This window comes from Drosophila miranda, chromosome XR, assembly GCF_003369915.1.
Source record: "Drosophila miranda strain MSH22 chromosome XR, D.miranda_PacBio2.1, whole genome shotgun sequence".
Classification (NCBI taxonomy): Eukaryota; Metazoa; Arthropoda; class Insecta; order Diptera; family Drosophilidae; genus Drosophila; species Drosophila miranda.
Window position 1 is genome coordinate 6,170,376 of NC_046674.1, and position 14,727 is coordinate 6,185,102.

The following is a 14,727-nucleotide window of genomic DNA, read 5'->3' on the forward strand; positions in this document are numbered from 1 at the left end:
AAAGAGAGAGCCAACGGGAGCAGGGTCCCTCTGGACCCTTTTGGGGGTCCTCGCCGCTTGATTACCGTTCAAAATTGATTGATTAAATGCCATTGTCAACCACCGTCCGTCCCCTCATTCTGCCGCTGTCTGCCGCTGTCTGCCCCGATCCCCGAGAGCTGCTGTCAGCGCTTTTGTCAAACGTCTGCGGGTAATCCCCCCGAGGAGGGTCTCTGTCGCTGTCTCTGCAGCTGGATCTGGAGCTGTAGCTGCCGCAGGATGCTGGAGATGCCGCAGGATGCTGGAGAATGCTGTAGAGTGCACGAAAAAAAACACATGCTAGCGTTTTAATTTAATTACTTACAGTATTTCTGAGAGCAGAGACACTCCTACGGATGCGCATTCGAAATTGATTAATAAAGACGCGTTCACACGTCACGACTTGACAAGGGTTCCCGTCCCCTCCAGGACACCCCAGCCAGATGGAGTGTCTCCTGTTTGGCGTTTTTTTTTTTCCTTGGGGTTGGATAATGAGGCAAAGAACTGCAGTAATTATGCTGTTCAAGGAGGTCCCTGCCACCCCCCCCAGCCACAAAATATTTGTAAGTGTCACTTTTGGGGCCTAAAATTAGGTTTATTCGCCCCATGGGGTTGCGTAAAGAATGATATTAATGGGTTGGGGTAGATCTTTGATGAAAAGTGTATTGCCAGTTCTTAAAACTCTCAAGATTGTGTGCTTTAGTGGGTTAAGAGCGGGCTACAACCCTGGTTAAGGCCGACAGAGCTGTCATACCTGCGTAAGTGTTGTATTTTAAGGTAAATATTGAAACATTCTGAATAGTTTAAGGGTTTACCCAAAGCACGTTGCTGCTACCAGATAGAGCCATTCTTCAGGCATTCCCCATTCCATTCCATTCCATGCCGTTCCGTTACGTTCATTCCTCCACTGATGGGCCTCCATCGTAAATCTCAACCAACTGTCAAGCGAACCGTTGTTCTATGGCACCAATTCAATGAGTGGCCTCTTCATAAATCTCGACTCTGTGCCCCACACCCCACACTCCACTCTTGCCCAACGTGTGCTCTGCCCTTATCGTTGGAGGCAGCTTGGTGTCCCCCTTTAATTGTCTTTAATTTAAGGTACAACCAAAATTACAAAATCCAAAATCAGATTACTGCCAACAAAATATCGAATCTAATCGTTGCCACTAATCGTATCTTGGGTGTAATTACAATTAACTTTCGGGGGAGAAAAAGCAAACGAACAGAAAAGATAATGAAGTATTTCCACCTCTCCCTGTGTGTGTGTGTGTGTGTGTGTGTGGGTGTTGCAGGTGGAGAAATCTAACGTTAAATGTTGGTTGTTGGTTTCCCAATTCTTTTTTTTTCGGGCTATCGGGTGGGTAATCAATCATTGTCAATGCCGCCTGTCAATGCTGCTGCCTTCTGTGGCTGGATGGATGTCCAGGCAAGGGGTGGAGAAAAACTTAAATTACAGACTGGGAAAGCCCAGGGAAAGCATGGAAAACGCTGCCGCCTCTAGAACTGGGGCAGAACGCATGGGAAACTAATAAAAATCAAAATGAAATCAAATTAAATAAACAGGAAAAACAGGAAAATAGAATGCGAATGGGGCAACAATAAAGCCGAAAGCAATTACAACAACAAAAGACAGGCAGACAGACAGACAGCACGATAAAGGACCTTCACAGAAGAAAGGAGGAGCGAAAAATTTAAGAAGTCGATGGAGGACACCCAAGCACCAAGCACCACAGACACAATGAAAATTTTCGAGCCCACAAGTGGAAAAGAGGGGAAAAGTCTCAAAGGGCGCCCGGCAGAAGGCTGAAAGGGAAAGGAAAGCCCACACAGAGAGAGAGAGACAGAGAGAGAGAGAGAGATGGGGGGAGAGGGTGAGGAAGGAAATGCCATTATGACGTAAATGTGCTAAAATAAAACAACATGGCGGACAAGAACCCGGCCAACAAACACGATGACGATGACGACAGGACGACAGGACGACAGGACGACAGGACGAAGCGTGTCGAAAGCGAGCCCCCCACCAACAAATGTGTGTGTGTGTGTGTTTGTGTTTGTGTGTGTGTGGGGGGGGGATGGGGTTCTAATGTCAAAGTCAATCTTAGGAAAAACGCGTAGCGCATAAACATACAACAAAAGTAGAGGAAACGCCAGCGAAGAGCAGCAGGAAAACCATGAGAAAAGTTAACCAAGAAAAAAAAAAAAGAAGAAGGAAAACCCCGAGCACAAAAAAAGGAAAGCACGGAAAAGCCAAAAGGAAAGCCACCCCCGAATTTTCAGACCGGGCGGGTAGCCGGAACAAACGACAACTCGATTTTTCTTTCTGGCATAAGAAAAATTGCCGAAAATTAAAGCAAAAAAAAAAAAAAAAGAAGGAAAAAAAAAAGGAAAAACAATTTTCTCCAAACTTTTCTCTCTCGCTCTCCGTTAGGGTTAGGAAAATCTTTGGAGACCAAAAAGAAAAATTGTTTAAAATGCGAAATGAAGATGGAAAAATGTTAAACACGTTTTGGAATTGTTTTGGTCTCTTTTTCTTGTCGGCTTTTTGTTTCGTCGTGTCATTTTGTGTGATTTGTCTGCCAGGTGGCAAAAGGTGGGCAAAAGAGAAGAAAAACGACCAAAACGTAGCAAAATATTGCAACAGGAATCGAAAGACCAACAAACCAAAAGTTCAAGGATAAAGTTGAAAAGTTTTCGTCGGGGCATGCCATGATTTGTTGCTGGGGAATTGTGATGCTCTCTCTGCGTCTCAATTTCTAACGAATAATATTATTTAAAGATACAATTTAGAGGAAAACGCTTGAATACAGTGAATCCTCGGAGAAAAAAAGCCCCCTAGTCAATAACGCACATTCAGGAATCTGGTTTTATAAGGAATATACTCCATAGAGCCAGGAAGAAGCCCAGATCTTATAGTCTAGATTACAAATTTCATGGAAATACCTCTTTTAATCAATAGTTGCAGCATTTAATTATATTTTCATGAATTTCACATGGAATTTAGGTCCATGAAACTATTATAGACCTCAAAGACCACTATAATGCAAAATTTCTTTAAGATATTTTAACTAAAAAGCCATTTTCACATCGAATCATTAGTTGGAAGACCATATACCAAACATCGTAGACTTCCCATACAATCTCATCGAAATATCTTCAAATCGAGTTCAGTTCTCATAGAACAATCAACTGGAATACCCCCAGAATTCTCTCCTCTACAGCTCCAGGAGCTCAAGACACGAAATTTCGTCAAGATATCTCCAATAGAAGCTTAGTTCTCATAGAACAATGAGCTCGAAACCCATTCGAATCGTCTCCATTCCAGGAGGAACATCTAGGAACACTTTTATGCCTGTATTGGGTTCTGGCGGCGGTCTTTGATTCTTTATGCTCTTCATTTCGAAAATAAAGGCGTAACAAATTTACGGCTATACCCTTTCCTGCCAAGGTTATGGCAACAACAACAAAAACAACAACAACCAAACACTAGACCAAAGCGTCGTCTGCGGCATCCACGGCGTCTACGGCTCGCTCTCTCTGGAGTCGTCCCCTCTCCAGCCCCTGGCACTCTCCTTTCTTCTTTCTCTCTTCGCTCGTCGCTCGTCTCTCTTGTTGTGGCGCTCTCTCCCCCGCAAGGATTTTCCCTTTTTTTCCTGCAGTCGACACTTTGGGGGTTGGTTAGATAAAATGTGGAAATTGTTGAAAATGCTGGGCTGCCCTTGCCGACTGCCACCGACTGCCACCGACTGCCACCGCCTGCTGCATCGTTATGTGGGCGCCCCGGGTCGACGGACTTGGATGCCGCCGCTACTTTTGGGGGTGGTTGGTGGCTGGTGGAAGGTGCGAGACGTCGACTACGTCTATGGCTGTTTTCACTCCATGTCCATGTCCATGTCCTTGCCGCTTGGCTCTGGCTCTGGCTCTGGCTTTGCCTCTGCTCTGCTCTTTCCTCTCCTCTCTTCCCTTCTCTGTTCCGTTCTGCCTTCTTCTGGCAGGCATTTTCAAAAATTTCCTTCTTTATTTTCCTTTTACTTGTGCTGTTTTTTTTTTTTTTTTTTTGGGGAGGAAAACTCTGCAAAAATAACAACAATTTTGCCACTCATAAAAAGCGGCGGGAGATGCAGCAGCAGCGGCGGCAAAAGGAGGGTGGGGGCCAGGGAAAACCGTCAGAGGAAGTTGGAAATTTGAACTTGGGCTTCTGATGTATGTCCCAATGTCCCAATGTCTATGGGGGAGACCCAAAAACTGCCAATGTGGCCGACCACTGCGGCAGAGTAGAGTCCCCGTCGCCGTCTCCACCCCCCCAAAAGACAGGGGCAGCTGCTGCTGTTGGCCAAAAAATGAAAATGGCAGACGGTAAGCGATGGATGGATGGACGGACGGACGGACGGAAATAGCCATCACGAAAGGAGAACTGTGTACCGAGTGGCTGGGTAGTTTGACCTCTCCTTTTACACCCCCTCACCGCCCTCACCACCCCCTCCCTGTGGCCATCTCTGGAGAGCCGGTGAAAGTTGCCCTTGAATGGTGTTTCCTGGATTATGGTACTTCTGTTTTTGCTATGGCCAGGCTCTTGCCTCCTGCCGCTCTCTGTCTAGGAATCACACTCGTACCTCTTCCCTTGCCCTCCTGCAATTGAGTTTTCGGGGGTTCGGTATTTGAAACCAAATTGAAGTCAATAAACAGAAGTCCAGAAAGGAAACACTAAAGGCAATCGCACTCGTACAATACTCGTACAAGTATGCACGAAAAATCATAACAAGGAAGCTGTGAAGCAGGAAAGCCAGTAGGCATTTCATGAGCCGAATATTTGTATATTGGGCAGACCATTTTTGAACTAGTTCTGTTGCTCCAAACGATGTCATTTGGAGGCATCGAAACGGAATGTGCGACAGGACTTCAGGAACAGTTTTCAATGTGGTTCCGTGCCGATGAGCAAGCGTTTCGATTGTTCCGGTACCATCTGACTCTTGTTTGAGTTTGAGGGCAGGACAATGCACCAATCAGCACTTTCGGATGAGCGGAATATGCCAGACAAAGAAATAAAGTGGACAAAATGATGTCTGTTTTTTCTGGCTCTTACATGTGATGATACAAACTTTTCCCAGTCACAAAAAACGTAAGACAATTAAATCAAACCACAATTTAATATGTTCACATTTTCTTTGGGATATTTGCATATTGTTCATAAAAATATACTAGAATACCGATTTAAAAATGGTGGCTGGTGATAGGAAGATGAAAAATACTCTATAACCCATTCTTATGCCTACTAAATATTCAAAACAAAATTTCATTAAAATCTGTCGAGCCGTTTAGAAGCGATATGGGCTTTTTGTACATATTCCATTTATATGAGGTTTCATTTAATTTATCTAAAATAAGTCGGATATCATAAACTTTTTAGGCAATTATTTGCAAGTATTTGGTAGTTTTTTTGTTTTTTGGGAGTTTAGGTTTCATTAAATCTGTTATTATCTCTACTCCGTGAAATTACTAGCTTTCTGTAACTCTAAGAAGTCTTTTTAGCAAATTTGTCTGGACATATTTTGAGTAGAAGCCATAATATCCATGAGAATAATAATAATAAGCACTACTAAGACCTCTCAGATTTAATACCTAAATAAATAAAATACCCATAAAAACCACTTAATATTCCAAAGTAAACCATGAAACATTTATAACCCAAAAGCCGAAAGTTCCCCCTTGATTTATCAGCAAAAGACTTACCTTCAAAGATGTGGCACTTAAGATCTGTTTCTTCACTTATTCTTTCATCGAATCCGCAATTATTAAACGACACTTAATCGTTTCGAATACGTTTGGGTTTATAGTTAGATATAGATATATTTATGTATATTTTTTGGTTCGTATACGTTTTGATTTGCTAGCACGGCACGGAACGGAATGGTTGCATTTTTACGTATATTTTTTGGATGTTTCTACATCGAGTGTTTTCGTGTTTTTTCCTCTGTTTTTTTAATAGTAATTTTTCACATTTGATCTGAAAATATTTCAAATTAGTTATACTAGATGGAGTGGGAAAGCAATTAAAATAAACCCCAAAGAGAAAGAGAGATGTGCCCATCCACGTGGCAGGCAGCAGACACACAAATGTGGGGCTCTTGGCGGGGGGGGCGGGACAGGTGTGGCGACCCAACAACTAAATCAAATCCCAGCCAAATGCCAGGAATCCCTAGCCCTCCCCTTGCCCTTCCTTTCCTTCCCTTTCCTTCGCTTGGCTAACTCTCAATGCGGCTCTGGGGCAAATATTTTAAATGCGCGCGATTTTTGGCATGTTTTAGTGGCAGTTCCACGTTTTTGAATTGTTGCCCCCTGCCACGTGCCCCCAAAAGCTCGTTTCACTGACAATTTAATGCCAACAAAATGCCGAAATATTTTCACCAAATAAAAGGACCAAGGACCAAGGACCACCAACCAGAAACACAGACAAAACAAAAAGTTAACGTGAAAAAAGTTTTTTGTAGTCGTAAAGCGTGTGTTAACCCTTTAAAAATCGCCCCCCCAAAAAAGCATAAAAAAAAGAGAAATGATAAAAAGTTGTTTCAAACAAAATTGAGGGATTTTTTTTGTGTCTAACGGGAAAGATATGTACGAGAATGGAGACATCAGTGGCGTTTATGTCTGAAAGCACACGACTGGAATTTAAACAGAAATAGAAATAGAAATAATCTCCGGGAGAGCAAGTCTTGAGATATGCGAGGATCCATGCTTTGTTTAGCCGAAGATTCTTGATATTTTTCAAAAATATCTAGCCCTAAACATTGTAGTAATTGTGGTATTTGCCTTGAAAACATTTCTTCACTTATCACAAAAGCATTCCCTGATCATTTTGCATAATTTACAAGCACCATCGTGCCCACACATGGGTTAAGCTCTGCCATTGCCAGTCCAACCTCCCTCCCCCTTAGCCCTGGGCGCTGGGCCCTGTGCCCTGTGCCCTGGACCTGGTCTGATATGGATGCGTGTGTTCGTTGCCGTTTCGCCCATTCCTAGATATCCAGTCCCAGAGCTCCAGACAAACTCAATTAGAGAAACGCAGACAGAAGCCCCCCCCGGTACCCGGAACCCGGAACACGGAACGAACGGGCGAAAGTTGAGTGTTACTTTTGACTGCTCTACGACATGCGAATCCGAATGCGAATCCGAGTGCGACTCGAGTCCAAGGAAACTCTCGTGCGACTGCAGACTCCTTTTTAGTATAAATTTATGAAATTAAAGCTGAGTCGGGGGGGTCGGAAAAGCAGCAGCCGGCAAAAAGCTGCACAAAAAAGTATCTAGATACTAGAGATACAAAAGCAAGAACAACTACGTCTGGCTTGTAAAACTCGTCTCGTAAAATATACAAAAACAAAACAGAGAACAGCAGAGAGAGAAAAAAAGTAAACGAAAACGCAACAAAAACAAGAAAAGACCAGCTTTCGAGAGTCGAAAATTGAGATACCCTTGCGAAAATACATACATTTCTAGGAAATACATATTTAGAAAGGCCATAATTTTTAATAAGTGATGGAAATTCTGCGACCTCCGATTTCAAAGTTTTGTTGGATTATATTGGAACATTCTTGTTCCAAAAGAAAACCATTGTTTGATACTTTTGCAGAGCTGACTATTTTTAGGCATTTTCAACAGTTCTCTTGGAATATCCTGAAAGATTTTCCCAGAAAGATGATACAACCCGTAATACAGTAATCAGATTTTGATTTAATTTTGCTTATTTTTCGCTGCAATTTGTTTCCTTTTATTGAAAGCCAAAGAGTTTTTCGGCCAATTTCAAATGAATATACGGCTTCAAAAAATACATCGAAATGGAGATTCCTGTGCACCTGCTTCTGCTTTATTTTCTGCCTTACAAACATCTCCCAGTAACCATCATGGCCTATGTGTAAGCAAGGGTATCAAAAACTTGGCGTCGTCTGAGTTTTTAGCTCTTTTGCCTCTTGCTCTCTTTTGTGTCCCCCGCCGTTGCTTTGCGTTAGCTGCTGCTGTTGTTATTTTTCGCATTTTCAGACCCCCCCAACCCCCTCCCGACTGGAAAATGTGAATGATTTTTCCTTTGCTTCACTTTCATCAACAGCTGCGCTCGCACACAAATACACACACATACCCCACACACACACACATGCACACACACATGCACTTAAAAAGAAAAGAGAAGCTTTACCGTTTTGCTTATCGATTTGGCTTTTGTTTGGTTTTTATGTTCTTTGCCGGCGGCCGGTCGTTTCGCAAATGCCGCCGAAAATGCAATCAAATGCAGTTTTTATATCAAAAGAAACTCCTACGCACACGCACACGCACACGCACACACACAAAAAAACATACACACTGTGGCCACACTATCATACGCGACGACGCCGACGTCGACTGCGCTGCTAGCGTAGTAGTCCGTTAATTAAACGCGCGATTCTCTTGTTTTTTTTTTGTTTTTCTGACGTTTCTCGTTTTTCTTCTGCTTTTGTTATTGTTATTAACGCGTCGCACGCTTTGTTATCAGCATTCGTTGTCGCATTCATTCGCGTTTCGCATTCCGCGCGCTGCCACTGCCGCTGACGCTCTGCTTCCTCTGGCGTCTGCTCTTGATTTTTATGATGGGAAATTTTCTCCAAGTCGCTTTTCTGTGTGTTTCAGCCGCGCTATGTAGTTTTTCCGGTGATTTCCACTTCGAATCTGACATTTCTGGCGACTTTTCCAAGCGGCCGCCACCAGCGACGCGTTTTGTTTTGCAAAATCAAAGAGAGAGAGCGCGAGCCAATGAGAGAGAGAGAACAGCTGTGCGCCGGTCAGCAAGCTCGCGAAACGTTTTGGCAAATGGAACATTAACCAAACGACGTAAGGCGAACCACTAGAAACGTAACGTAAGGGGGAAAAGAACGTTAGATTTGAATTTTTTTACGGAATTGAAACTTTTGGGTTTTAAATAGAATTTAATTAAATATTAAATTACAAAAATAGAAAAGTAGAGGCCATTCCTTGGTGATCATTTCAAAGATATTCCATATTTCTAGGCCCGAAACCGAATGAATCCCACTTTGGAAGATGGAACACTCAATGCGCAGGTCGTTCGCTCTCTCTTTCAGCTGTACTCTCTTTTCCATTTCTCGCAAGTACACAAAAACAAAAGTCATGAAAAGGGGGTTTGTTTTTCAAAAAGGGGGTTGCGTCCACCCCATCGGGGTGGCCCTACCAGTGTATATTGCTAATGGCAGAGACCAGACCATGAACCAAGAACCAACTGCCGGCCGGCCGGCCTAAAACAGTACAGAATGTGGTCGAGAGTCGTCGCAGCCAAGTGGCTACCTGAAGGGTCGAATTATGCCCCGTTCTCGGTCGTTGCTGTGTTGCTGTTGACAAATGTTGAGCTGCATTTGGGGCTTTGGGGCAGGGAGGAGGGAGGAGGGGTTGCATGGCCAGGACATGCATTGGACATGAGGTTTAGGGTAATGGACTGGGAAGATAAAGGAACTGAAGGAGCTGAAGGAAGGGGGGAAATGTGTGGTTGCGAAAAGGAAAAGGAAACACTTCAGACATGGGTTGATGAGGCGATGATGGATGGGCGGATTGATTGGTAAGCGGTAGATTCATTGATAGGTACATTTCGGAATATACTCGTACAAGGCATAGATTGTTATCTGTAATTAAAAAGATCTTTCAATTCACGGCCCCAGTAGATTTTTGGAGAGTTATCAGGTCTCTGCCTGAAGAGAGTTGCCCTTAGGTGAGTTTTTTATACCCAATACTCAAAGAGGTTAGGGGTATATTCGATTTGTGGGAGAACTGGATACCCTTTAAACCCTTTAAGGTATAAATATGTATTTTTGATCAGCAACAATAGCCGGTCGATATAGCTATTTATTTCTGTCTGTTTCGATGAGCCCCTACATCTCAGAGACTCTCCAGACTCCTGTGAAATGTCACTGTTACAAGTGTATTTCCAAATTTTGCCCCGCTCTGTGGCATCCAGAATTCTGAATCATTGAAAATTGCCATGTCTAGCAAATTGACAGCTTAGATCTGACCAGTATTATAGCCAGGAGCAACAAATGAATTTGCAGTGACTAGGCAACGCCCTGTCATTCTCTCTCTCTCACACATTCACTCTTCCTCGTGCAGTGTGCGATATCTGGCGGAGGAGAGCGAGAAAAAAACACACAGTCTGCCTGAGTATCGGGTATAACAGTAGAGCCGCGGCCCTTGCCGTCGGATCACTCTTTCTATTTCTCTCTCCTTAGGTAAAGCCATCTTTTGGAAACAAATTAAACATCAAATAAAAAGCCATACATTTCTCTTTACAATCCCCAAACCCGAATGGAGTTTAACGCTGCAGCGATGGAGGTTTTCGAATTTTTAGAAAAATATTTCGGGGCTCCTATAATTTCCAACAGTTTGTTTTGTCGCACTGTGTAATGGTACCCCTAGATCTCAGAAACCAAATTCAAGGCGGCTCTGGTTTTTTGTAGCCTTCTCCCTAATCCCGACCAATTACTCATTGACTCATCCCGCCAAACAAATGATTCATCATATGAGTACGTAGCCCTATCACACAGTTATATACTCGGTAAGGCCGCCCCCCCCACCCACACACCATCCATCAATCGGCACTGGCATAATATTTTCCCCAACAATTAATTTCATTGATACACAAATTTTGTGGTTCACTTTTGGGGGTGGCACCACCTGCAGCGCTGGGAAATGTGTTTTCATTGCAATTAGAAATTCTAGTTATTGCTATTTCGGAAAGGTCCCCCCCGCCCCACCGCCCCACCAACGCACCGCATGAGCTTAAGGAATGTTTTGTGTTGCGTTGTGTTGTGTTGTTCAAAACCATATTTTATGGCCCCGAAACGAGCGATTGTTTACCTGCGAAAACAATTTGTTAAAAAGCCAAAGGAGGGGGCGCCCACTGTACAGTGTACTGTGTACAGTGTACACTCGCGCTGTCCGATTCCCAACGGGGGCAGACACTCAATTTGCCATTTTTATGAGGCGCTTGAACAGCCCGCAAGATATTTCATTTGCTGGATAAACAAGAGAGACATCATTGCGTGAAGAGGTATGGGGTATGGGGGAGAGGTACATACGAATCAGTGGAAGTGTCGGGGAATTGAGTTAAGAATCATCATCATCCAGGGGCTGCTGCTTCTGCTGCTTCTGCTGCTAGTGGGAAGTGCACTCTCCATCATGTCTCCCCGTCAGACCCTCAGCGATGATGTTTGCCCTCTGATGGGACGAACACTCATTTGTTTGTAGTTTTTTCCCATTTGTTAATCGTAATGATTTGTGCAAATGTCGTTAAATGCCATTTGACATTTGTCAGATGTGAAGTGACCTCAATGAGAGAGAATCAACCCCACCCCACCCACAACCACATCCCATTCTTAATATGGAAGGGAAATTCCGTTGTGGAAAGGAAACGCCTGATTGAAACTGATGATGAGGCCACCAACACTCATTCATACTCACTTCCTTTCACTCATCCTTCCGCTCAATCTCTTGCCAGCTGCCAAGTAAGCCATCAGTTGATTCGTTTTTTTTTGTGTGTGTGTGATGTGTTATTTAATTAAAATTATAAAATTATAAACAATAACTGTGGGTGTCTGCCTGTTAACTGTCTTCTGAATGGTGGAGTGTTTGCTTTGGGGCTTTCAATTTCGCTCTTACTGCCCTTAACTCTTCTGTGTGTGTGTGCGTGTGTGTGTGTGTGTCATTGAAAGCAACTTTTTTTTCAATGAAAATTAATTTGAAAATGGTTGTCCAATGGGGTTTGTGGAGCATTTGTACAAAAATTTTAATGGAAATACTGACGATTGATTGATTGAAAATCAGATAGTATTTTCGTAAAACTTTAAAATTCAATATCTGTACACAAGAAACGTTATTTAATTAAACAGAAGTTCTCATATTTTAATAAACTATAATAAATGGTTATAAATTGTGGTTATTATATTAAATATATGTACTGATAAGTGTAGAAGACATATGTACATATGTACATATGTATAGACACCATAATTTACTGGCCCCCCCATCAGAATGTGGCACCTAACCACAGGACTATTTTATGGATTCCTCCTGTATCTCCTGTATCCATCGTACAGTGCATGCCAAAAGTCGTTTAACCAATTTTCAGCACTTGGTTTACCATCAACTTTTTTCTCACTCTTTTTTTATTTGTTTGTTATTTTCCAGCATTTTCCACTGATTAATTAATAACAATAAAAATGGATGGAGCTGGAAAAAAAAAAACGTTAATGATTAAATACAAGGGACACAACAACAACAAAAACTGCAACAATTACAACAATTTTGTGCGGCAACAAAAAGATGTGCTTTGTTGTTGCTTTTGATTTATAGTGGGAAATGCAGAAAAGCGTAGCATACTTTTGGGCGGCGCGCGGATATGGGCTGTGGATGTGGAATGGCTATGCTGTTGCAGCTGCAGGAAAGCGATAAATCAGCAAATGGCAAAAGTGGGCGACAATGGCAGTCACCATGGTGCTGCTGCAAATTTTTTTTCCCGATGATTTTATTGGATGTTGCAAAAAATGCAATGAAGCGACCAGCAGCACAGCAGCAGAAGCAGAACACGGCAACGGCGACAAAACGACGAAGCGAAGCGGCAAACAAAGCTGACAGCAGGCGCACCGAACAAAAATTTGCATCTCACACAAACATGGACATCAGGAGCGGCAGCAGCAGGAAACATACGGCGTACACAGATACAGACATACACACACACCAACAGACACACAAACACCCACTGTAAGAGGGACACACACACAAAATGTTAATGCAAATAAATTGCCTGCTGACTTTATTTAAATTTCCCATAAGACACACATGAACGAAGAGGAGGCGTTAGAGAAACAGATGGAAAGAGCAGAAAGAGGCAGGCAAAGAGAGGGGAGAGAGTGCTGAATGAGAGAGTGCTGAAAGGAGCCTCCTTCTAAGCAGAAGAACCCAAGACCCAGCGTGTTGGAGTACCTTTCTCCTGCCCATCCCTCATTCGCATCCACCACAGGCCATGTGTTGCCTGTGGCAGCTTTTTGTAATTTTAATTTTGATTTTAATTTGTGTTGAAATATTTACATAATCACTGACTGACAACACACACTCCTGCCAGGACTCCAGAAGGACTAGAACTTTGGGGCCGCAGAACATCTGCTCTGGGCGCAGGCAGCAGGAGCGGCAAGGAGCAGCAGCAGATTTTTGTATCAAACTTTAATGAAAATTTATAAGGTCTGCATAAATGATTAAATAAGCATGCGGTGGGCTGCATGTGCGCTGCGCCGCTCCGCTCCTGTCTGTTACTTTGCCCAACTTCTCCCTTAATTGGCAGAGTTTTGGTGGTTTTTAAGAAGCAATAAAAGATTTCATTGCTGAAAGACTAGGTGGGCAATATAGCAGATTTAACTACCAACACGACCATGCTGTGGAGTTAATATATGTACATATAAAATTAAGAAGCATGCAGAGATAACCGTATAAACAGTACCTTTTTATTCTTCCATCGCCTTTTCCCAGCAAACGATTCAAATTAGAGCACACATATTGGGTATACAAATATAAGGTAAGGCATTGGAGTCGGAACACTCTCACGATGCTCGCACATTTTGGTAAAATTTGTGATCACAAAGCAAACGAGAGAGAAAGAGAGAGATCCAGCTTCACCTTGACACACTTGCATGGAGAGCGCTCGCTCATTCCTTGTGGCACACGAAAATAAAGTGAGACACAGGCGCCCCGCACATTTTCGCGTACCAAAAATTGTTAAATCGTTAAAATAATATGCTTATTATACACTTATGCATTTTACTGCAGTTGCACATATTTCCGGACCTTTTTTTTTGCCTGCCGGACCGCCCCCGCAAATGATCACGCACTTTTTCTTACGCTTGAACAATTTTTGGATATTTGTATTCTTATACATATACCAGCACCATACACCACACACTTTTCGCGATACTTTTCCGGTATAATTTTCACCATTTTCCCGTTTTTCACAACCCGAAACGCGAAGGGAACGCATGCTTGGGCTGGTTGGAAAAAATTAGGCAGCTGAGAGAGTGGTACAGATGGATTAGTGCTCGGCCATTCGATGCTCTCCTCTCCTTTTGCTCCTCTTCCTTCTTCTCCCTTTCACGCTGCAAAAGATGAGTGAACGTGACCACGCGACCAAACCAAACGAAAAATTGCCGCTGCGTTTAGAAAATATTAATGCATGGATTAATGTACATATATATTTTCTATATGTGTATATATGTAAATATATGTATTCTCCCGCGGACCTAGTACATACATATGTATGTACTCATATTTTCCATGTTGAAGTCAAACTTATGTGCCTTTTTACATTTTGCAAACAATTAATAGACATACTGTACATACATATATGTATATGTATTTCTCTCTCACCATCGTTTGCTGCCCTTTCCACTGCTCGCTCGCCTACTGCAAAAGTAGATCAAAATTTGTGGGTGTGTGTGTGTGGAGTGAAGGGGTGCGAGTGAGAGGTTTAAAGTGCTGTGTGATCTTTCCTTCTCTTACTGACTGCTCGCTTGTCGGAAATCGGCATTCGTTTTTACCCTTTTCTTCTCCCTCTCATAATCAAACGCAGTTCGGATGTTTTTGCGCCTCTCCCACTGTAAAGACAAGATCGGACTTGTCTGCCACTGCAAAGAGACGAGG

General features: G+C 42.9%; 1 protein-coding gene across 1 annotated transcript in view; it reads right to left on the reverse strand.

The window, feature by feature from the left end:
- The window catches only part of LOC108165425, a 105,904-nt gene that overhangs the window by 86,026 nt on the left and 5,151 nt on the right, over window positions 1–14,727 (reverse strand). The window contains exon 2 of the mRNA XM_017301463.1: window positions 5,749–5,783. Coding sequence (XP_017156952.1) covers window positions 5,749–5,783 — 35 coding nt within the window. The remainder of the gene's footprint in view (window positions 1–5,748; window positions 5,784–14,727) is intronic.